This window comes from Trichoderma harzianum, assembly GCF_003025095.1.
Source record: "Trichoderma harzianum CBS 226.95 unplaced genomic scaffold M431scaffold_6, whole genome shotgun sequence".
NCBI classification, from domain to species: Eukaryota; Fungi; Ascomycota; class Sordariomycetes; order Hypocreales; family Hypocreaceae; genus Trichoderma; species Trichoderma harzianum.
In genome coordinates this window covers 1,245,357-1,265,177 of record NW_020209254.1, presented here as the reverse complement: position 1 = coordinate 1,265,177, position 19,821 = coordinate 1,245,357, and the positions used below count along the sequence as shown (strand labels likewise).

Below are 19,821 nucleotides of genomic sequence, written 5' to 3'. Positions count from 1 at the left end.
CGATGCCACGATTTATTTCCCACTAAGATTGAGCTCCTGGAGCAAATGTCTCTTTCAAAATAATGAACCAGGGTTGGAGGGGGCTATCAGCTGATATTCCATCCCTAACTCGCTTTTCTTCTTTGATTCCCTTCTCGTTTGCTGCTTATAATGATTATGATTATGACGATGTACAAAAGTCAAAAAGATGATTGTGGACTTATTTTAATGGTGAAGCTTGTTTGGATTTTGGTTGCTGACTGTTGACTGTCATTCAACTATTTACGACCTCTTTCATATATGCACGGGGGAGTTTTCCTGTTCTTCTGCCTGATGATTTAGAGGGGGGCGCTATTTATGTTGCAAGATGCGGGCGAGTTTTTGGCCCAGAGTTAGCAAGAATGATATGACAAATATATCAAATGATACCTCGCAGCCATAGTGCCCTCCATCTACGTGTGTACCAACCAATAATAAATACTCCCTTGATGAAGTAGTTACACAGCATACGTTCTGCGTAGGTCGTGGTTTCGCTGCTGCACTTCCGACACCTTTCTGGCCAAATCCAAGTTTGTAGAGCGCAGGGCTCCCATTGCTTGAGTAGCCCGATCGAGCTGACCGTCTAATAGTTCCTCCCTCTTCTCAAGGATCATGACACGGTCTTCTAGAAACATCAGTCTCGAATGGAGGCTTACGTCGTATTCCCGGCGGTCCATGATGTGGTCGCTGCTGCCATCAGTTGCATTGTCTTGCATGACGATGTTATCGGCGTCTGCTAGGCCTTTGATGAAGCTGTTTTCGGTGAGCACTTCGATGAAGGGCTTATACGGCATCTTTGCCTGGAGACGGAGAACATTGTAGACTTGGTCGGCGTAGCGCACTGCGAAGGCCCAGAGATCGGGGCCGATGTCGTGGGTCATGGGCATGTTGCTTAGGGGCTCGACGGCGGAGCGGTTGAGACGAGGCCAGATGTCGTTGTGGGGGCGGACGGGGCCTGGTTGTTCGTTTGTGAGCTCTGTTGATGGAAGAAATCAGTTGGCTTTGGTTAGAGGTTTTCTGAAGCATGAAGAGGGGGAAACGGGAGGACATACTTTGACGAAAGTATTCTTCGCGGAAGTCGAAGAGGAATGATTGGATGCTCCAGTGGGTGTTGCGATCCATGTTCAGCACGGTCTTGAGGACGTCGGCGAGCTCTTCTGTGAAATCTGCTGGAGTCGAGGTGGTGATGTGGTGGCACAGGAGGTCCTCGAGGTCCTGTACCACGCTGATGAAGTCCTTTGGCATGATGGGGCTTTGTTGAATATGGGAGGATAGAGATGTGCTAAGAGATGAACCAACCCGATTGCCGGGGCAAGGCAGGAAGAAGAGATTCTATATAGTAGTTTGTATGGTTGGTGGTGAAGGAGAAAAAGTTGTCGAAGAGGGTGATTTGAGGCATGGAGTTTTTTTGGGGGAGAAGAAATAGGAGGGATAAACAAGTGCTGCTGTAACTGATGCACTGCAGGTGCTTTAAGAGTGCCCCTGGGCAAATAGGCTGTGTTTTAGCACCTGTGAATCGAGTGCTGCTGGCGAATTTGAAAACAAATGAAAACAAGCCTAATTTGCTATTCTTCCCCATTTTATCTAAATACTCTGTTGTTAGATTTGAATCTGCGCCTTGGGAGCGTCGTGCTCTTGTTGCTGTGTCACCTGTGTGTGTAAGGTGGCTTTAACTGTTGGATTAGGGAACGGTTAATTGATGCAGATAGAGGATTGCTACTGGAAGCGAGCATTGTGTGACACGGCGGGACAATGGGTTGATGCTTTTCTTGATAACACTCAGTTTTCTGTTCTTATTGGGGCGAGAAGAGAAGGTATCTTGATTCCATCCTTGGTAAAATGTACTGATGTGGACTGTCTAATGGCTAGGCGGGATGCTGATTATCGGGTAACAAAATAATGATTTACACAGTATGTATGTATTGCTAGGCATTCGTCGCTGCTGTTTCTGTCACCCTAGCAAATTGAAGCTATTTACATGCGCCAAACTAACGGAACTCTCCGACGAGTGGATGGTGAACGGCGCCGCGGCTAAAGCTCGTATGGAAAGGCCGCCTACTCCGTACATGTGCTAACGAAAACGATAAGGCGAAGCGATGCATTCTTTGTACGTAAACTGACATAAGTCATCTGGTAGAATTTATTTCTCCGATGCCGTCCACTTTTTTTTGTCTTCGATTACAACGGTAATCCCATGTCTTCGCCCACTTTATACTATTCCAACGCTACTCTACTTTTCGAGCCTCAGGATTGATGAATGCGTCTATCATTATAAGCACAGACTGCAATGAGCTCCAAGGGCTCGGCTGACGCATCAAAAGGTGAGAGAGGCATTCTCGCCCAGGTCTGGTACCCCTTCCGCTTGATGCAGCGCTGACTTGGTGTCCCCAAAGGCTGCCGCACTTGCATGCGGCGACGCATTCGATGTGACCTCGGTCGTCCGGAGTGTTCGAAATGCATCAAGAAGGGCCTGAGCTGCCCCGGATACGGGCGGCATCTGCGCTGGGCTGATGGAGTGGCGGTTCGAGGGAAACTGAAGGGTCGGAGACTGCCTGTGGCGGGCTCGATGGCCATGGAATTGGCGTTACCGACAATCGAGGAGCCCGTTCCTCTTCCTGCTCCGGCACCCGCACCGGTACCCTCTCCTATTTCTGGAGCCCTTCAAGTTATGGGGCAGACGGCTCTCAGCATTAACAGGGCCATCGAAAGCACCTCTGCAGGCACGGATTTGTTGAACTTTACACAGTGGGCGTCTTCACCAGAGATCATCGAATACTACGATAAGTATCTGGCAGGGCGGATGGTATGGATCGATTCGGATGAAAATGACTATCGGCGTCGTATGTTGCCCATGGCCGCCAATGCTCCAGGCCTTCGTTTTGCCATTGCCGCCTTTTCTCTCTACCATGGGCCCATGAAATTCCCGAGCGAGTTGGCCCGATACCATGAGGAGGCGAGAGACGCATGCCTGGAAGTCCTCCAGAGACAGCTTCGAGAAATGAACACCCGGGTCAACAGCGGAGCGGAGCTTAATACGCGAGCCGATGTTGCCAACGCAGAATGGATGCTGGCCTGCATCCTCGTGATTGCGAATTACGAAATGGCAAAGAATCACTCTGTGGCTGCTGAAAACCATCGACTTGCGGCAAGGAGAATCGTCAACGTATTTGGGCAGCACGAGGCGTGCACCAAGGGCCTGTTTGCTTTTTTGAGGAACCAGCTCGCAATTCACGAAGTCCTCGGCTCTTGCACATCCTTTGACTTGGCCGATGTCGCAGAAACTATTCTTCCCACGCCAGGCTCCGGTAGCCATGTGCTGTTCTCCGAGTACCTTTCTTTTCTGCATCAAATCACGCTGGCTTCGCGACGATCCATGGCTGTGAACGAGGACATTGACGTATCGCTTTGGCCCGAGAGTTTTACCATCATCGAAGTACAGTCACGCTTCGAGCAAGCAAGAGGCCAGACGCTGATGATTGCGGGGAAGCTGCAAATAAACCCCCCGGTTGTGCGCCGTGACTTTATAAGGCTGGTGGACTTATACCACCATGCTGCCGTTGTCTATGCGTACAGATGCCTGGGCTATGCGATTCCCAGTAATTTCGATTGGCTGGCTTCCGTGACTAAGTTGTTTGACCAGCTGGATCAGATTGAGAATATCTCTTTATGCATTCAAAACCTCCCGTGGCCAATTTTCATCGCGGGCACGGAGTGTCATGGCGACACAGAACGGCAGCACAAGGTCGCCACCATTCTCGACAAGACTATCAGAACGACGGGCTTTAATCAATACGAGACCATCCGGAGCTTTTTAAACGCCTTTTGGAGTGGTACAGAGCCAAATTGGCTGCCGGTTGCACAACAGTTGCAAGCGAACGGACTCAGAATTCTTGTCGTATAAAAGCATTAAGGGATTGTTCATCGATGTTACATGCATGGCTCTTATCTGCGGATTGTGTCTTCATCCAAGACGTTGAATATCTCCTCCATTGGGTCCTTATACTTGTATAAGCCCAGCGCTGGTGGGCAGAGTCCATACCCGAGAAGACGCAACAATTGCGGTGAGAAACCTCGATCCTTTGCTACCTCTGGTGGCAATTCCAAATACTGATTCTCTTCTTGCCTTAGGGTTCCTTTACACATGAACACGCCGATTGTCTCACGTGCGTCGTCCCTAGCACGGGTAAACAAAAAGTCAGCATCATAGATTTCCATTGATGGGAGCTGCCCAGGAATGTTTCAAGGAGGATAGTACTTGGTGACGTTTGCGCCTCCAGCATGATATACGTTGCCAACGAACATGGCTGCGTCTCCGACTTCGAGTTCTGCTGAAATGGTCTCCTCATCGAGCGGGCACCTCTCCGGTCCCCATAGGTGGCTCTTTGGGATAATGACCGTCGCGCCGTTCTCCTTTGTCGTCTTGGACAGTGCCTGGAATTTATCACGATTGTCAGCCCGGGATTCATATTATCATTTGTAAACAAGGGGCATGCAAATACCGTGACGCAACCTAGCATGACGGGCATATCGCAGTTTCGAGTATGGTAGTCCGAGTCGTCCCTGTGGAGAGGCTGTTGCTTGCCACCAGGCTCAACGCGGAAACCTACGATACTCGCAATTTGTGGCTTTGCCGCCACGCTCTTTTGCTTTTGGCCCTCCCAATAGGTGTATCTGCTGGTCAACATGGCCTCTGCGACGGACTGAAAGAGCGGATTCACCACCAGCTTGGCACTGGAAGGTGACTGAGCAAGGATGCCATGAGCACGCTTTGTTGTGCTGGGGAAGAAACCAGCGGGATCTGGCTTGTCTGCGTCGAATATGGGCTTGAGATCTTCTTTGATCTGGGCACAGAGGGATTTGGAGAAAAGATTCTTGACGATTACGGCGCCATCCCTCTCTAATAGGGAATGGAGCAGGGTGGTATTTGTGGCCGGGTCGTCTGCATAGACGGTGGTGATTTCCTTGCCGGCTTCGGAGGGAAATGTGTCTGTAGCGTAATGCTGAGTGCACGTCATTTTTTTTCTTCAAAGATAGGTGTATGGTTAACTAGCACAGCAGGCGATGAATTTGAATATAGTTCAGATCGATAGAGTGACAGAGATCTACTTGTTTGAAATCAAGGCATGCGATTCCCTTTTTATCCTCGTCCAGCAGCCCACCATGTCCATCGAAACGAGGCATCTCGGGCTTGGGCCATCTCGTCTATCCGATCTAGGCTCCCATCGAAAACCCTCTTGGGGAAATATCCAGAGAAAAAGAGACGCTGCCACCTTGCCAATCCAAGCAAATAGATCGAGAATGACAAGCCAGAGTGGGTGTAAATCCGAAAGACGACGAGATCGGACCCCAGACGAGAGAGCCGAGAAACTACCACTACTACTACCATAACTTCCCCGGGAACTATCTTGGGCTAAAATATTTAAAGTATATGTAGTTGTTGTAGTTTGGTTCCCCAAGAGGGGAAGATTCGATGGCCGAGAGGGCGTCTCTTTCCCCCGGCGATGTGCTTCTCCGGATAGTAACCTGATGTGGTTAGGAGTGCTCCGCTACATGGGGGGATGGAGGAGGGATTGTTGGAGAATAAACCCCAGCGGAGAACAATGATGATGATGGGGGTGAATATTGATGAGATTGAGAATGAGTGAACGTTTTTTGTTATGTAGTGTGTTTTGTTTCGTAAGGGAAGTGGTGATGTTGATGGATGTTGAGGGGGCGTTTTGGGTGGTGATAGGTTGAGGCGTTTTTATGTGTGTGTGTGTGCAGTACAAGTAGTGTTTTTAATATCGCCGTGTTGGATAATTGTTTGGATGGGAAGGATAATGTTGTAGCAGTGCTAATTATAGCCGGGAATTGGGATTGTGAAATCGACGACATGGGTGAAGAGTCTCATGGTCATGGTTGATTACTGCATATCTTAGAGGAAATGGCTATACCACGTACATGATGTTTAGACATATATCAGAAGGAGATGGTGATAGATAGCAGAGATTCAACATATCCACGATAACCTATCAGGCAGTAATAGTGAGTAGAAAGATCAATACTGTTACGTTGGACTGCCGGATAGCCCAGTTAGGAAGCCGGATAACCACTCTGCGTTATCAAGACTCGCATGTAAATAAAGGGTGCGATGTTTATTATGAGTCTCATGCTTCTCATGAAGATATTACTAATCGTGGAGAAACAAAGCACTGTGAACCCAGTCCATATTACACTCACTCATCTATTCACAGAGTAAACACGTCCTTGGGGTATTGATCTCATTGTATCGTCATACGTGAACCATAGCAACTAGCATGCCTTGAACGCTCAATTAGTGCCATTCGGGGCAGCCTTCTTCTTCACCTCTATCGCCGCATCGAGCGCATCCTTGAGTGTGTCAACCAAATCCTCGGCATCCTCCAACCCGGCAGAGAGTCTTATACTTTCTTCGGCCGCACCAAACCCTTTAAATTCTTCCCTTTCCTCAGCCTTCTTGCCAAACATCATCATATTGTATGCCAACATAATGGTGACATGGCCGCCCAGGTGTGGGCTGGAGTAGAATCCGCACTTGTCGTAAAACGCTCGAGCGGTGTCTACGCTCTCAAACTCGACGTTCAGGAGACAGCCGTATCCCGGATTGGGGAGTTCAGTGGTGCTGCGCCGCAAGAAGCGATCATAGTTGGGCTTGTCAGACAGTAGACTAGGATACTGGACTCTGACCACGGGAGAATCATCGCGGCCAATTGTTCTGTGAAGGAAGGTAGCCATGGCTTCTGCGTTACGATTCAAACGGCGTGTACGCTGGAGATAATCGTGTGAGTTGGCAAGCAACACCTTTGCATCGTCGGCAAAGAGCTCGTTGTTGTGTGACTTCGCAAATCGAGAAGAGAGTTCATTATAGTGAGGAGAGAGGGGGTTGAGGACAATGGAGCCGCCAAGGACATCAGCCCTGCCGTTAAAGGACTTGGTAAGAGAAGTCACGAGAACGTCCGAGTAGGCCAATACATCGACGTTTGCAAATCCCGCCAGTGTATCATCGAGAAGCAACACAAACCCGTGTTTTTCAGACAACTTCTTGAGGCGAGGCAGATCTGTGCTTTCCAGGGTTGGATTTCCAGGAAATTCAACAATGACGAAGCTAACCTTTCTGCCTTCTTTTGTCTCCCCGTCGAGCCATGTCTCCATTTCATCTAGACCTTGTTTATCAACCTTGCCAAAGTGCTTGAATCCATTGGGGCTCTCCTCATGTAAATGATGGTGTGTGTTGTGGAAGACGACGCCAAGAACAACATTGGTTCCGGGGCGGTATTCCTGGATGAGATTTGTAGTGTGGAAAATGGCAGCCATACCAGTGGGGAAGAGGCGGACATCACTGGGTTGGCTCTTGACCAGCTCTGGGTCAATGGAGGCGCGGTGGACGAGCTGGTTGATGCGCTCGCGGAGTAGCTGATGAGCCGGGCCATCGGGAGTGAAAGTTGGCTTGGGGGGGTTCTTGTAATCATCAAACGGGACCTCAACCAGAGTGTCGATGTTGTTCAATAAGTACTCAGCAATGCGAATAGAGAGTCCAAGACCTGGAGCTCCCCAGCTAAGCATGAGAGCTTTTGTGTGCATAGGCTCAAACAAGACAGCGTAAACGCGGTGGCCAGCCACATCGATGCACTTGAATGTTAGCTTGTCCGGACTAATGGCGGCCTCGTCTCGGGCCTTGTTCTGGACATGACCAGCCGTAAAAGGCCACATGATGGGGTTGAGATAGAGCATGCAAGACTTGCCCTCATAGCCTAGTCTCTTTGCAACCTCTTGACCAATCTATATATGCATGGTTAAAAAGTCGACCATCGTTGGCGAGTAGGCTGTGAAGCTTACCTTAGCAGCGAATTGGGTTGGACCAAAGCGCGGATAGACATGGACAACCTTGGCAAAGGGAGACATGTCTCCATCACGGACGCCCTGAAGCATGTTCCATCCTGGCAAGTTGGAGATGATGCTATACGGGGTCTGAGGAGGCGGCGCGTGGCCAAAGTCGGACTGTGTTCTGAGGACGACCATTCTGGCTGTACTTGATGGACTATCACCACAGCGATCCTGAAGGAATATGAGGTTTCACAAAGATGGGGAGACGATTGAGCCCAAGGTAGCAATTCGGGGACATGTGTTCCTATTTAAACAACAGCAGTGCCCCCTTCAACTTGCATACTCCGGGAAAGGCCAATCCCACACTTCGTAGTTTCCGAGCTTATGCGTACATAGCCTATGGATTCGAAGCTAGCGGGCCAGGTCCGATACTCGTCAGACATACAGTATGCGGTGCTGCCCCAGTGATTTGTTGGCGCTAGCGCTGCTCGCTTGTGTGGCGGCTCACGCAGGATGAGTGAGGATGATGCTTGTGCTGTTTAAAGCCGGTATCACCAGCTCTTGGCTGGCGGGGTAAGGTCCAAATGGATTGTCTCGACTTTTGTTCGGTGAAAGAAGCGAATGTTCGGTCCACGTATAGATCCGACGCATCCCGCCACGAAGAGAACGATGAATGTTTGCCCCCGATATCTCTACCACTACTCCGTACAAATTCCCCATTGGAGACTAGTCATGATTTGCGAGATGGATCGAAATAACTGTTAGTAGCTGTTTGGTGGGGTGTAAGCTGGTGGCAAGCTATGGTGAGACCGTATATAGCGCCCTTACAAAGCATTTCAACTAAAAAGGCTCATGTTAAATATGCCCGCGAATCAGGCGGCAAAAGTTCCGCATAAGCAAATCTCATGGTTCGAGAACTAATGACCAGATATGGAAACATATGTCGCGAACTGGTCCGAAAAGAGCCCACATGGCTCTCGGCGTTGCTGAAATATGCGCCTGCGTGTGAGGTTTAGTTGAACGTCGTCGACCCGGAGATGTGGGCCGCTCCGTGGCCGCTTTTCACTGCCGTTGCGAGCGGACCTTTGTCGAGTAAGCCCGCTCCGGGATGCGGCAGTCAAGATGAATAAACAAATCATCTCTGTAGTGCGAAGGAAGTTTATTACGATTTGAAGCAAGATGAGAGAAAAGTTTGAAGGATGGCGGTTATTTTCTCACACGTGATTAGAAACGAGAAGGGGAGCTGCCACTTTTGACGAAGTAGAGCTGCGACTTCCTTGCGATACGTAGGCACTCGTTTGGAACTGAAGTAGATAAGAAGTGGGCTCGGTGTGTGCGATAAGTCGCTGCAAGCACCTTGAATATCTACAAAATAACTGCTGGCTGAGATAAAAACGACGCAATTGGATCTCGTACAAGTATCGATAAGCATATCCCTCGTAGGTTAGCGATGATGATCGACAATGAAAGCTGACTTCAATATACTTATTTTCTAACGTCGGGCTGTACTGAATTATCTATGCTAGAATGCTAACACTCTGCAATGAGACGTATTCGCATATTCTCATCACCTCTAGCGTTCTTGTGGTTGCTGTAAGCGTCTCCTCAAGAGTTGAACCAACGTATTGAGTTTGAGCAACGGCGGTTGCAAAATCTAGCTGAAATCTTACAGTTCATCATTATTAGTCCAGCTCATATGATTCTTCTTCAGTATACTGGTGGAGGTTCAGTACAGTTGATAAGTAGTTTATTTGTACACGATTCCAAAGTAAGGACAAGAGCACTATACCATAGTCAAGAATGCCATAACTTTGACATAGACGCAAAAACGCATGCGAAGGGCACTTACTATACAAGCATTTCCGTTGCGCATCCTTCTCCATTTCCCTTTTTTTACATGGATTTTTATCTTGGTGATATCGTGGCAATCAGGCTACAGTTCGTCTCGACACTATCAGAATGCGGCTTTGACACGACGACATCTACCCTGCCTAACAGGCGCTTTTCCAACCCCCAAATCAGCCCATCCGCCCTACCAACACCTCAGCTAATATGCAAGAGACCAAATAGTTTGAGAAAAAAAGAAAATTAACAAGTCCAGACAGCCCTCACGACACCCTCTTCTTGATACCCCGCCAGGCCGAGTGATTAGCCCGCCTCACTTCCCGATCTGCCCAACTCCACCCCCCGCATCCAAGCGGCCGAGACTCGGAGGCAGACTCGAAACTCGCCGCATGACACTTGGAATTGGCGATGGCTTCGTCATTAGGTGTGTTATCGGAGTGAGAGCTGGAATGAGGCTCAAGATTTGGTGTAACGTTGTCTGTTGATTGTATGCGAATATACATATATATATCTGTACTCAGAGCGACGGAGAGAGAGCACTCATGGCAGTGTTACAGACCATGCGAAAACACCCATAGAATCCCATCAGTCCACCTCTCACAACTTACACCAACAACATCCCATCTCACAACACCATGTCAGACATCATCGTAATCGGGTAAAACACTCCCCCAAACCCCTTCATCCTCCAAACCCCCACAGACTGACAAAAACTCTCTCACCCACAGAGCCGGCGTCATCGGCCTCAGCGCCGCCCTCCGCCTCCAACAAGCCGGCCACAGCGTCACCATCATCGCCAAAGACTTTCCCACCCCCTTCGAAGCAGCCGACAAGCGCGCCCTCATCAACTACACCTCGCAATGGGGCGGCGCGCACAACCGCTGGGTCCTCCCTACGAATCCCGCCGAGCAGCGTGAGCACGAGTTTTCGCTCACGACGTATCGCCACATGGAGGCTACGCTGAGCGAGTTTCCCGAGGCGGGCATTACTTTCATGAAGGGCATTGAGTATTTTGAGAACCCGCCCCCTGTGCATCGTGATTTAACGGTGGAGAAGGCGCTTCAGCTTGGCCTTGAGGAGTTCAAGTTGTTGGAGAAGAAGGACTTTCCGGATGACAAGGTGGTCTGGGGGTGTGAGTACAAGACGTGGTGCGTGAACCCCATGGTTTACTGCTCGTTTCTTCTTCGCCGGCTCCATATTCTCGGGGGTAAAGCCATGGCCATGGAGCTTCGGAATTTGAATGAAGCGTTTCTTGTCAAGGCGGTGCCTGGCGTCAAAACTGTCGTCAACTGCTCCGGCCAGGGATTCAACGACCCAGCCGTGTTTCCCACAAGAGGTAAGCCTTTATGTCACGAATTCTTCCACATCTCCTATGTCCTGCTTGTATGTACATAACTTACACATCTCCAGGTCAAACCTGCCTCGTCGCAAACTCCTGTCCCGCCACCGTCACCCGCCAAAACGCAGACGGCTCGTGGTCGTTCTGCGTGCCCCGAAACTTCCACGGCGGCACCGTCATCGGCGGCACCAAGGAGCCCGACAACTGGGATCTCGAGCCCAGTCCCGAGACTCGCGCCCGCCTACTCTCCTCCTTCGCTGCCACGTATCCGCCCATCGTCGCCGACGGGCCTTTGCAGCCACTGGGGGACATCGTCGGACGGAGACCGACTCGTCGTGGAGGGATTAGGCTGGAGAGAGAGGAGATTGCAGCTGATGAAATCAAGGGCTTGCAGGATAATGAGGCGAGATCGATTGTGCATGCGTATGGCCTCGGTGGGAGGGGCTTTGAACTCTCGTGGGGCGTGGCAGAGGAAGTATTTGAGCTTGTCAAGCAGCGAGTTTCTAGTCGTCTATAAATCGGCCGCTGCGCTATTCAGAAAGCAGCCTTCTCCCTTTTTTTCAAACATGTAATAATCGTACAAGTCCCCGTCATCTATATCTGTACATGCCTCCCCTCTCATCAACTCATACTCAAACAAAAAAGGCATCAAAGTCTTTAGTCAATGCAAATATACCCTCCCTGCGCCAACATAAAAAACGCCAACAGAAATGATTTTCTCCCTCTCCGTCTTTCAATCAGAGGACCTTACTTCGTGCTGGGCTCGGGTCTTAGAGGCGGTATCTTCTCTCCTCGCTTCTCCATCTCTTTCTGTCTCGACAGCCTCACATCCTCTGGCAGACCCCACCACTCCCGCATGAACTCTTCTTGGGCTGCTGCCATCTTGGTTTTCCTCTCACGCTGTCGCTGTCGCTCCATTCGTAGTGCGAACCATTCCTCTCGGGCGGCGTCCTGTTCTTCCTGTGTAGCTCGGAGCTTCATGCAGGCATTCATAGCGGTGTGTTCAGCTCGGCAAGCAAACGTGACGCTAAAGGTCCGGCCAAGGGCGCAATCGGCAAAGGCTATTTGGCTTCTATTAGCAAACTGCCTCTGTGATAGCTCCGAGGGGGGTAAGTAGCAATTGGATGAGAAAAGTGAGGGGAGATCATGCCACTTCCACGAGGGCTTCACACCCATTCCTAGAGCAACCAAATAAAGAATACAGCAAATAAACCTACCTTTGATTTCGTCGGCGCATTGTTTGCGCACTCTAGCATAGTATATATCTCGCACTTGCGACTCTTGCGAAGCCGATAAAGGCAGCGGATTCCGAGACGGGACGCCGAGCCGCTGCTGAGGGATGTTGGGGGTTTCCGCGGCCATCGTGGCCATTGAGGTACACAATCTCTAGGCAGCGATAATCAAGTAGCCAGTGAGGCCGGATTTTAGCTAGAGATCCTGTCGTTTCGAGAGTGGACGTGGGTTTTCATGCAATGGGGGCTGGTTGAACCTGAGCTTGATCAGATCTCGAATGGTAATCGTCAAATGGGGTTTGAGCTGGGCCGATAATCCGGCAGAATTTTCACCGCCTGCCCACTTTGACTTACAGCGAAATCACGACAATATGTACCCTTTTTCGTCGTTTACTGCGCTCGTAATTCACAACATTTCACAGGGCTGCACAAGAAATTCAATGAAAAATGAATGTAATTTGACTATCAATTAGCCCAAAATGCTTCGTTATATAGGTATCTACCGTGTTCCATCCAGTTCATTACGTTAACCCAGCCATTACCCCATGGGATATCCATAAAACACATTGCGCCCCACATATCGTTTATTCAACTTCATCTTCTCGTCCCCAGACCCAAATATTTGATTTCTTTTTTATCTCTTCATTATTTATTGGGGTTAATAGGAAGTCTGTTGAGGAGGAGGAGGTGAAGATGTATCATGGGAAGGCGCCTCGTGGTAAGTCTGTGGCTGCTGATACTGCTGAGGAGGATATTGGTTATATGCCTGCGGATCCTGAGGAGGAGGAGAATAGGCAGTCGAAGGCTGGTAAGGAGACTGAGCTGGCGGGTAAGGGCTGACAGGCTGAGGAGGATACTGGTCCTGCGGGTATTGGCCCTGCGGGGGGTATTGAGCGTTGGGTTGAGCAACACCCTGGGGTGGGATAAGTGTCTGCTGCTGCTGGGCTTGCTGATCTTGCTTAGGTTCCATGGCAATGGTCTGAACAGGGGCAGACTCATTGTCAAACAGGAATCGACCAGCCTTGCGGCCCTGGAGGAAACTGTACAGAGTCCAGGCAAAGGTCGCGATAAAGAGAAGCCTTCAATTGTACTTGGTCAGCAAGGCATCAATCAATTCAAATAGGAATCATTCAAACTCACCAGACCAAGGCTCCGAGGCCAGCGATGGCGGAAAGCATGTCACCACCAGACTTGAAGAGGATAACGTCACGCTTCTTGACAAAGTCGCGCTTCTTGTAGCATGTCTTGCTGTTAAACAAGCTGCCATCGTCGAAGCAGCCGTCGACCCTGACATTGAAGCGGAACTGGGCGCGCTTGGCAGCCACAGCGGCAAAGGTTGCAAGCCAGAGGATCATCATGACACCGTCAAGGACGATGACGGCAACGACATGATAGAATTGGTTCAGAGTTGGCAGCTTCTCACTAAGGATAACGTACAAGCAGACGAGCCAGGTGATGATAGCCTGGTTCACTGTTAGATGGTTTGAATTTCGCATTAGGAATAGAGAGCAAAGAATGGCTTACAATAGCCAGAGCGAGACCTTCCTCGTCAAGGTAGGCATCATGCATCAAACGAGCAGCCAAGGCGAGGATGACGAGAGAGATGAGAACCTGGAAAATACGGCAAATGAAGACCCAGAGGGGTGAGACCAGCACGTGGCCGGATTCGTTTTCAGGCTGCTGCATGATGGGCGAGTTTTCCGAGTGTAAACCCAAGTCACAATGAGTGCTCTCTTAGATATCCTGAAAGCTCAAAACAAGAGAACTTGGTAACCCAACTTATACAGGGTGTATCAAGTGAGGAGTCTGGCGCTACAACAACCGAGGAACCAAGGCCGACACTGGCAGCAGGACAACACGGCATTCTTATTGCTGCCGCCAACACTGCTAGGGCTATAGCCGAGCAAGTCCGCTTCAACCTCTATCTCCGCCACCGGCACGTCTATCAGCCTGGGAGCGGTCGGTGAGGCAGACTGCCGGGTCTTGGTCCCCATCGCCTGTCGAGCTCGCTCCATTCTGCCCGCGCCAACGATGTGACTAGCTACCTTGGTGCCCCCCTCGGGTTCAGCCGCAGGCCAGGGTGGTGTTTAGGTTTTTTGCTTGAGAGAGCTTGGACCAGGCTGATCAGGGACTCGGATGTCAGTCACTAGCCGTGCGGCTGTGGCAGCCCAAGGGCGTTTTGACGGCGTTCTGGGCCCGCATATGAAGCGTCTTGTTTAGCTGGTGTTGGGACTGATCTAATAGGTGGCACATGTACCTGGCTGCAGTTGAGCACAGGATCGTGATGTGGAGCGACAAAGAAACCCCATCCCGAAGGCCTTGCACGCATCGATGCAACGGAGCAAATGGTGTGAGTGGGCGGATAGAATACTCGCACCGCAAACGAGACACGGCAAAAACGTCAGGCCAGGGTGGGCTGGGTTGGAACATGTGGCTTGCATAAGAATGCTGGTTGTTAAATGAGAGTTGTAAGCCACGCCTCGGATCAGCTACTGGCGCCGCACAGATGCAGCCGATTTGTCAGTTTAGAGGGCGGGATATGACTATCGAATATCAAAAAAAGGGAAGAAAATATGTAAGGTAGAGCATTGGCACACTCATCGACTCTCTCTCTATCTGTACAGTTACATGGGCGCTTTGCCACCCCTGGCTTCAATGTTGCTTGCACGGCCCAGCAGCTGAGCCTGTGCCTGCGCCTGCGCTACCACCATGTGTTTGTGTTCCGGCTTTTGTTTCCCAACTTGTACAGAGTTGGCAGCTCGTGAATGGAGTCGATCAATATCGACCGATCGGCAGTGCGCGGGATTGGTTCCGCCGTCTTATGCCTCTCTAAGCTTTTTTCAGCACGTGGAAGCGCGGACCTTTGGGCATTGACAAGCAAAAGACAGATTGGGTCGTCAGATGTCAGACAGGGATCCGCCGCGGAAAGCTGTGACTGTGACTGTGACCTTGTCCAACTCCTCGACTAGCCCGATCGCGCTCACAACTCAGCCTCACTTTTGTTTAGCGTCCTTAGCCGCTTCTGTCCTGTTTGTGCGCTGTCCCGACTGTTCGCTAAAGCTAGCATGAAGGTGGTGCAACTGTATTGGCTGCAATTCCTACATGCTCGGGAATGAACTCCGTAACACCACATACGAGTAGGTACATGTAGGAGCACTGCTGCTGTCTCCCAGAGGCCTGTGATAACCGACAAAGGAATTAGCCCAGGGGCGCTTCGCTTCTGCACTCTGCGTGCGTGACTGGCGAGCCGTGAATCCACAGCCAGTAGAGCCTCAATTCTGGGGGTTTCTGGTGGCCGCCGCTCGCTTTCAGCACACGGATCACCACGCCACTTTAGCCTGGATCAAATAGAATCCATGGATAGAATTCATCGGTTTCACTATGACCGCGCTTAACGCTGCAAGAATCTGCATTGCTCATATTATTTACTTTTTTCCCGGCTCTCCTTTAATTTCATTGAAATCTTTATTTTTAAACTTTTTTTGTGCATTGTGTGGTTTTTTTCCTTTATCCTAGCACATTCATGACTTAGACCTTCTCGTTGGGTCCGGCAATCAGAATCTTGATAGCCTCTCCCGTCTTGACCTTTTGGAATGCCTCCTCCGCCTGCTTGAAGCTGACAATACCCGTGATCAGCTTCTTGACATCAACACGGCCAGTCCTGACAAGCTCAACAGCAAGCTCGTAATCTCCAGCACCGTAACGGAACGATCCCCGGGCCGTCACCTCCTTCAAGCACATGGCCATGATGGGGAATGTGATCTCGTTCTTGCCCATACCACCTTGCACATAAGTGCCTCCCATGCGAACGACGTGTATGCTCGTCTGGATTGAGGGCTCCGCGCCGCTGGCATCAATGACGACGTCGGCGCCGATGGGCAGGTCTGCAAGCTCCTTGATGGCCTGGGCGTTCTCCTCGGGCGAGACTCTCTGAGACACATATGCGTGCGTCGAGCTGAAGCTCTTGGCAAAGTCCAGCTTGGACTGCACAATATCGACACTGACCACCTTGGTTGCGCCGTAGGATTTCGCCACGGCAGCACAGAGCAGGCCCACGGGCCCAGCTCCCATTACCACAACAGACTGGCCGGGCTGGACCTGGGCCTGCTTGACAATGTGAACCGCCACCGCCAGCGGCTCAATCAGAGCGCCCTCCTGCAGAGACACGTTGTCCGGCAGCTTGTAGCAGAAGTCGGCGGGGGCCGCCCACAGGCCGGTCAGGGTGCCGTGGTATGGCGGCGTCGCGGCAAAGACCATGTCCGCGCAGAGGTTGTACTTGCCGGCACGGCAGAAGTTGCATCGACGGCATGGGTAGCCGGGCTCGAGGGCCACTCGGTCACCCACCTTGAGGTTCTTGACGGCCGGGCCAACCTCGACAATGGTTCCGGCAGACTCGTGGCCCAGGACCATGGGGTCCTTGACGACAAAATGTCCGATGGCGCCGTGCACCCAGTAGTGGACGTCTGAGCCGCAGATTCCGGTGTAGTTTACCGCGACGAGGACATCGTTGGGGTCGGAGATGGTGGGCTTGGGGCGCTCCTCAAAGGTGACGTCTCCGGGCTTGTTGAGGACAAAGGAAAGGTTCTGTTTCCGTCGAGGCCAGCCGGTCAGCTCCAATGCTCTATACGTGTATTCTCAACGCCAATTGCCTCTCCGTTGGGTGAGTCCTCTTACGCTGATCGCATCCTTGTTAATCGTCTGAGTCGCCATTTCAACGGTGCTGGAATTCAATGAACAGACACTTTGGCGGGGTAGCTCTTCGATTCAGCAAAAGATCCTCAGCCACAGTGACGATGAAGCAAGAGTTGAGCGAGAAAGAAAATTCCTCTCGCAGCCCGATGGCAATTCCATTATATACGCAAATCTCATCCCCGCATTGGGATTCAGCCATATGACATTTTCCATCCGCAACGAGTTTCTTCCCAACCGACGCCCCACGATAGCTAATTGGAGAGCCACGGATCACGCTGCCAGGCTTCCATATTCCAAGAACCCCGCGCAGTGCTACTCTGCGCGCCTAGTATTTTAGCAGAGACTCCAGGTTCCTGAGCGACATGGAACTTTCAAAACTATTTGAAGTGCAGCCCACAATTATAAGAGGACCAATGGCAATTTAACCGGTGACAATAGCCGCACCAATGGGAGAAGCGTTGGAGAATTAATGGAGATTCTGGTCGCCAGCGATTTCGGTGGTGTAAGTTGGGCAGACATTGATTTTTTCTTGCCACACCACGTGCTGTAAGTCGGGATGGAGAATAGCATGACCATGAAATTCGTGTTGTGCCAATAAAGAATGCATTCGGAAGCTTTCCGATTGCTTTTGCCAGATGGATTTAATACCATCACATGCCCATATCATCGTACGAGATCAATCCCGGCTGTCTTTTGAGCATATATCTGGGTTCGAAGCACACCAATCATGCCTACCCTGTAGCAAACAGCTCAATATCTTGGGCATTGATGGAGAGTGGCTCTTGATAAAGGCTGATATCTCTTCTCCAAATGGTGTCACTGTGTCTGTGCAAAAATATGAGTGATGTTATTTTATTAAGCTCTCCTGGTTACCTTTCCAATTTCTTTAATTGCATCTGTGTCATATGCGGCGGACACCAGTCACTGTTGTGTATTTTGCGAAGATGAATAGGTACGTAAACATAACTCTTCAATTCGTGGATGAACATTACGGGTTCATCTTTATTTATCATTCCACAGTTACTAATATGAGTAATAATCAGTATTCGCTTCTATAGATAAGAGAGGCAAAATACATTGATTGGGTCGCAATGGGCCTAAAAGGAGGGCGTCTCTCAACGATAGCTGCCAAAAGGGAACTTCGTGATACCTGAATAGGTATTAGAAACATCGTGACTTTGAGGCATGATGGTCTTAAAGAAAAGAGCTCGTCAAGTACTTATAAGGTAAATGCTCCAACATGCCTCTCATCTCTGAGATGAAGTAAAATCTCCAGCCCAACCAAATAGAGTTGGTTGTGTACGTCAAAACCTGGAACTCGCTACATATCGCCCTCACAATAAAACAATCATCATCATTAGCTAGCACGGTGCTTAAGCGGAATAGTGTCTGTGTCATCAACAACCGGTATCCCCAATGTAGAGACTACATTCAGATCTCCTTCATGTCGACAAACTTTTTTTTCTTCACTGGAGGTATTGACTGATATATTAGAGAAAGACGTCTCGCCCATGGGCTCAGCCAGCATCCATGTAAGCATGATGAGGCCGTCGGCAGGTATGCTGCCATCATCTGTAGGAAATACCAGCTGACGAGAGGCTCTGACTATGAAGTATCCATTCTCGGCGTGCATCTGCAATATCCGAGCTCCTGTTTCGTGAAAACTTAACACCAAGACCTAGAATGAACGTGAGCCATGATACTATACGGCTGTTGTAACGCCCTTACCGGAAACGTATGGTGCTCGAGCCATGGAAATAGAGCAAGGTTCCTGCGGAGTATGCTGACAGCTAGTAACAATTCGCTCCTTAAGATTCGATCATCGGGTATAATTGTATCGTACGTGATGATAATTATATGAGGCACTTGTGGATTAGGTCCGTATCGGCTTCCGCCCTGATAAAGGAGCGTAGAGGTTGCCTCAAACTCATGATACTCATTTGCTGGACCTGTGTAAACTTTCCCATAACCCGTGGCCCCAGTAGGATCTACAGGGTATAAACTAGCAGGTGAGCGAGATTAGCATATGCCTTTGATATGATGGGGAGGCTTGATGGGAGCACACATACCGACTGACGATCCACCATGGGTTATGTTTCATAGTGCCACCATCAATCCACGCGTCTGTCATCTGCCAGAGGGCATTGGCGTAGTAATTGACACAACAAATGTCTGGTATTCGATTCCCATTCTCGTCTATGACCCAACGCGTCTCTTTCTCAGGTTCTGGCCATACTTCTCCATCTTCGAGATATTGTTCGGCCAGCCATTTTGCCCATCTGTGACGAGTGGGTTTGGAAAAGAAGAACCTCTTTTCGACATCAATTGGGTCAAAGTCGTCAATGTTAAGTGGGGCACCCCGAATGACTTTGAGTTCCTCTAAATCCTCATCGGACAACAGCGGTGTATCCTCTCTTATCTCCAAACAGCGCTTCAGCCTGGTATACTGATCGTATAGCTGTAGATGCCATTCTAGCTGATGGTCAGGATGTGGTCGCGGCAAAGACCTGAGAAGTCTCCGGAATCTGGACGAGGAGCCATATGAAGGACCGCCCCAGAGAAGCGCTATGTCATAAATCTCTGTGGGGCAGTTATGCCAAAGCATGGCAAGGTATGAAGTGATGATGGAAGCTACCTGGCCAGGAAGCTCTTATCAAGCACGCTTCTCCAAAATATCCAGCTATTTGTGGAGTTGCAAGTCCGAAACGTGCAGTAAAGTTCCAGTGGGTTGCATCTGTCAGCCAGCTTTGGGCAATTGTTTGATGCTAAAGTTGCTGCTAAATAAAGAGGCGGGGCTCTTCCTTGTATCTCCCGAAACTCTGCCTGCGATAAGCGGGGTAGCGCTGCTTGGAG

General features: G+C 50.2%; 10 protein-coding genes across 10 annotated transcripts; 3 read left to right on the top strand and 7 right to left on the bottom strand.

The window, feature by feature from the left end:
- Positions 1-476: 476 nt before the first annotated feature.
- M431DRAFT_5497 (hypothetical protein) lies at positions 477-1,263 on the bottom strand (the record flags this gene model as incomplete). The annotated part of the gene is made up of 2 exons (XM_024921297.1): positions 477-994; positions 1,071-1,263. The coding sequence occupies 2 exons, from the start codon at positions 1,261-1,263 to the stop codon at positions 477-479; spliced, it is 711 nt and encodes a 236-aa protein (XP_024774552.1).
- A 1,042-nt stretch (positions 1,264-2,305) lies between these two features.
- On the top strand, positions 2,306-3,919 carry M431DRAFT_495097 (hypothetical protein; the record flags this gene model as incomplete). Its single annotated transcript, XM_024917324.1, has 2 exons — positions 2,306-2,339; positions 2,412-3,919. 2 exons carry the CDS (start codon positions 2,306-2,308, stop codon positions 3,917-3,919), a joined length of 1,542 nt encoding a protein of 513 aa, XP_024774551.1.
- Positions 3,920-3,960: 41 nt separating this feature from the next.
- Positions 3,961-5,033, bottom strand: M431DRAFT_115916 (hypothetical protein; the record flags this gene model as incomplete). Its single annotated transcript, XM_024911945.1, has 3 exons — positions 3,961-4,192; positions 4,274-4,449; positions 4,518-5,033. 3 exons carry the CDS (start codon positions 5,031-5,033, stop codon positions 3,961-3,963), a joined length of 924 nt encoding a protein of 307 aa, XP_024774550.1.
- Positions 5,034-6,327: 1,294 nt separating this feature from the next.
- M431DRAFT_85518 (hypothetical protein) lies at positions 6,328-8,055 on the bottom strand (the record flags this gene model as incomplete). Its single annotated transcript, XM_024923564.1, has 2 exons — positions 6,328-7,815; positions 7,873-8,055. 2 exons carry the CDS (start codon positions 8,053-8,055, stop codon positions 6,328-6,330), a joined length of 1,671 nt encoding a protein of 556 aa, XP_024774549.1.
- A 1,354-nt stretch (positions 8,056-9,409) lies between these two features.
- On the top strand, positions 9,410-10,126 carry M431DRAFT_431014 (hypothetical protein). The gene is made up of 3 exons (XM_024915101.1): positions 9,410-9,453; positions 9,547-9,628; positions 9,681-10,126. Exons 2-3 carry the CDS (start codon positions 9,557-9,559, stop codon positions 9,909-9,911), a joined length of 303 nt encoding a protein of 100 aa, XP_024774548.1. The 5' UTR covers positions 9,410-9,453; positions 9,547-9,556; the 3' UTR covers positions 9,912-10,126.
- M431DRAFT_431015 (hypothetical protein) lies at positions 10,127-11,676 on the top strand. The gene is made up of 3 exons (XM_024915102.1): positions 10,127-10,363; positions 10,434-11,041; positions 11,116-11,676. Exons 1-3 carry the CDS (start codon positions 10,341-10,343, stop codon positions 11,559-11,561), a joined length of 1,077 nt encoding a protein of 358 aa, XP_024774547.1. The 5' UTR covers positions 10,127-10,340; the 3' UTR covers positions 11,562-11,676.
- Positions 11,677-11,791: 115 nt separating this feature from the next.
- M431DRAFT_84772 (hypothetical protein) lies at positions 11,792-12,406 on the bottom strand (the record flags this gene model as incomplete). Its single annotated transcript, XM_024923469.1, has 2 exons — positions 11,792-12,105; positions 12,262-12,406. 2 exons carry the CDS (start codon positions 12,404-12,406, stop codon positions 11,792-11,794), a joined length of 459 nt encoding a protein of 152 aa, XP_024774546.1.
- Positions 12,407-12,934: 528 nt separating this feature from the next.
- M431DRAFT_482054 (hypothetical protein) lies at positions 12,935-13,962 on the bottom strand (the record flags this gene model as incomplete). Its single annotated transcript, XM_024916004.1, has 3 exons — positions 12,935-13,316; positions 13,417-13,739; positions 13,801-13,962. 3 exons carry the CDS (start codon positions 13,960-13,962, stop codon positions 12,935-12,937), a joined length of 867 nt encoding a protein of 288 aa, XP_024774545.1.
- Positions 13,963-15,690: 1,728 nt separating this feature from the next.
- Positions 15,691-17,077, bottom strand: M431DRAFT_508280 (hypothetical protein). Its single transcript, XM_024919090.1, has 2 exons — positions 16,951-17,077; positions 15,691-16,860 (listed from the first exon to the last, which is right to left on the bottom strand). The coding sequence occupies exons 1-2, from the start codon at positions 16,984-16,986 to the stop codon at positions 15,805-15,807; spliced, it is 1,092 nt and encodes a 363-aa protein (XP_024774544.1). The 5' UTR covers positions 16,987-17,077; the 3' UTR covers positions 15,691-15,804.
- A 967-nt stretch (positions 17,078-18,044) lies between these two features.
- On the bottom strand, positions 18,045-19,779 carry M431DRAFT_520151 (hypothetical protein). Its single transcript, XM_024920418.1, has 3 exons — positions 19,038-19,779; positions 18,697-18,970; positions 18,045-18,646 (listed from the first exon to the last, which is right to left on the bottom strand). Exons 1-3 carry the CDS (start codon positions 19,571-19,573, stop codon positions 18,326-18,328), a joined length of 1,131 nt encoding a protein of 376 aa, XP_024774543.1. The 5' UTR covers positions 19,574-19,779; the 3' UTR covers positions 18,045-18,325.
- Positions 19,780-19,821: the final 42 nt, after the last annotated feature.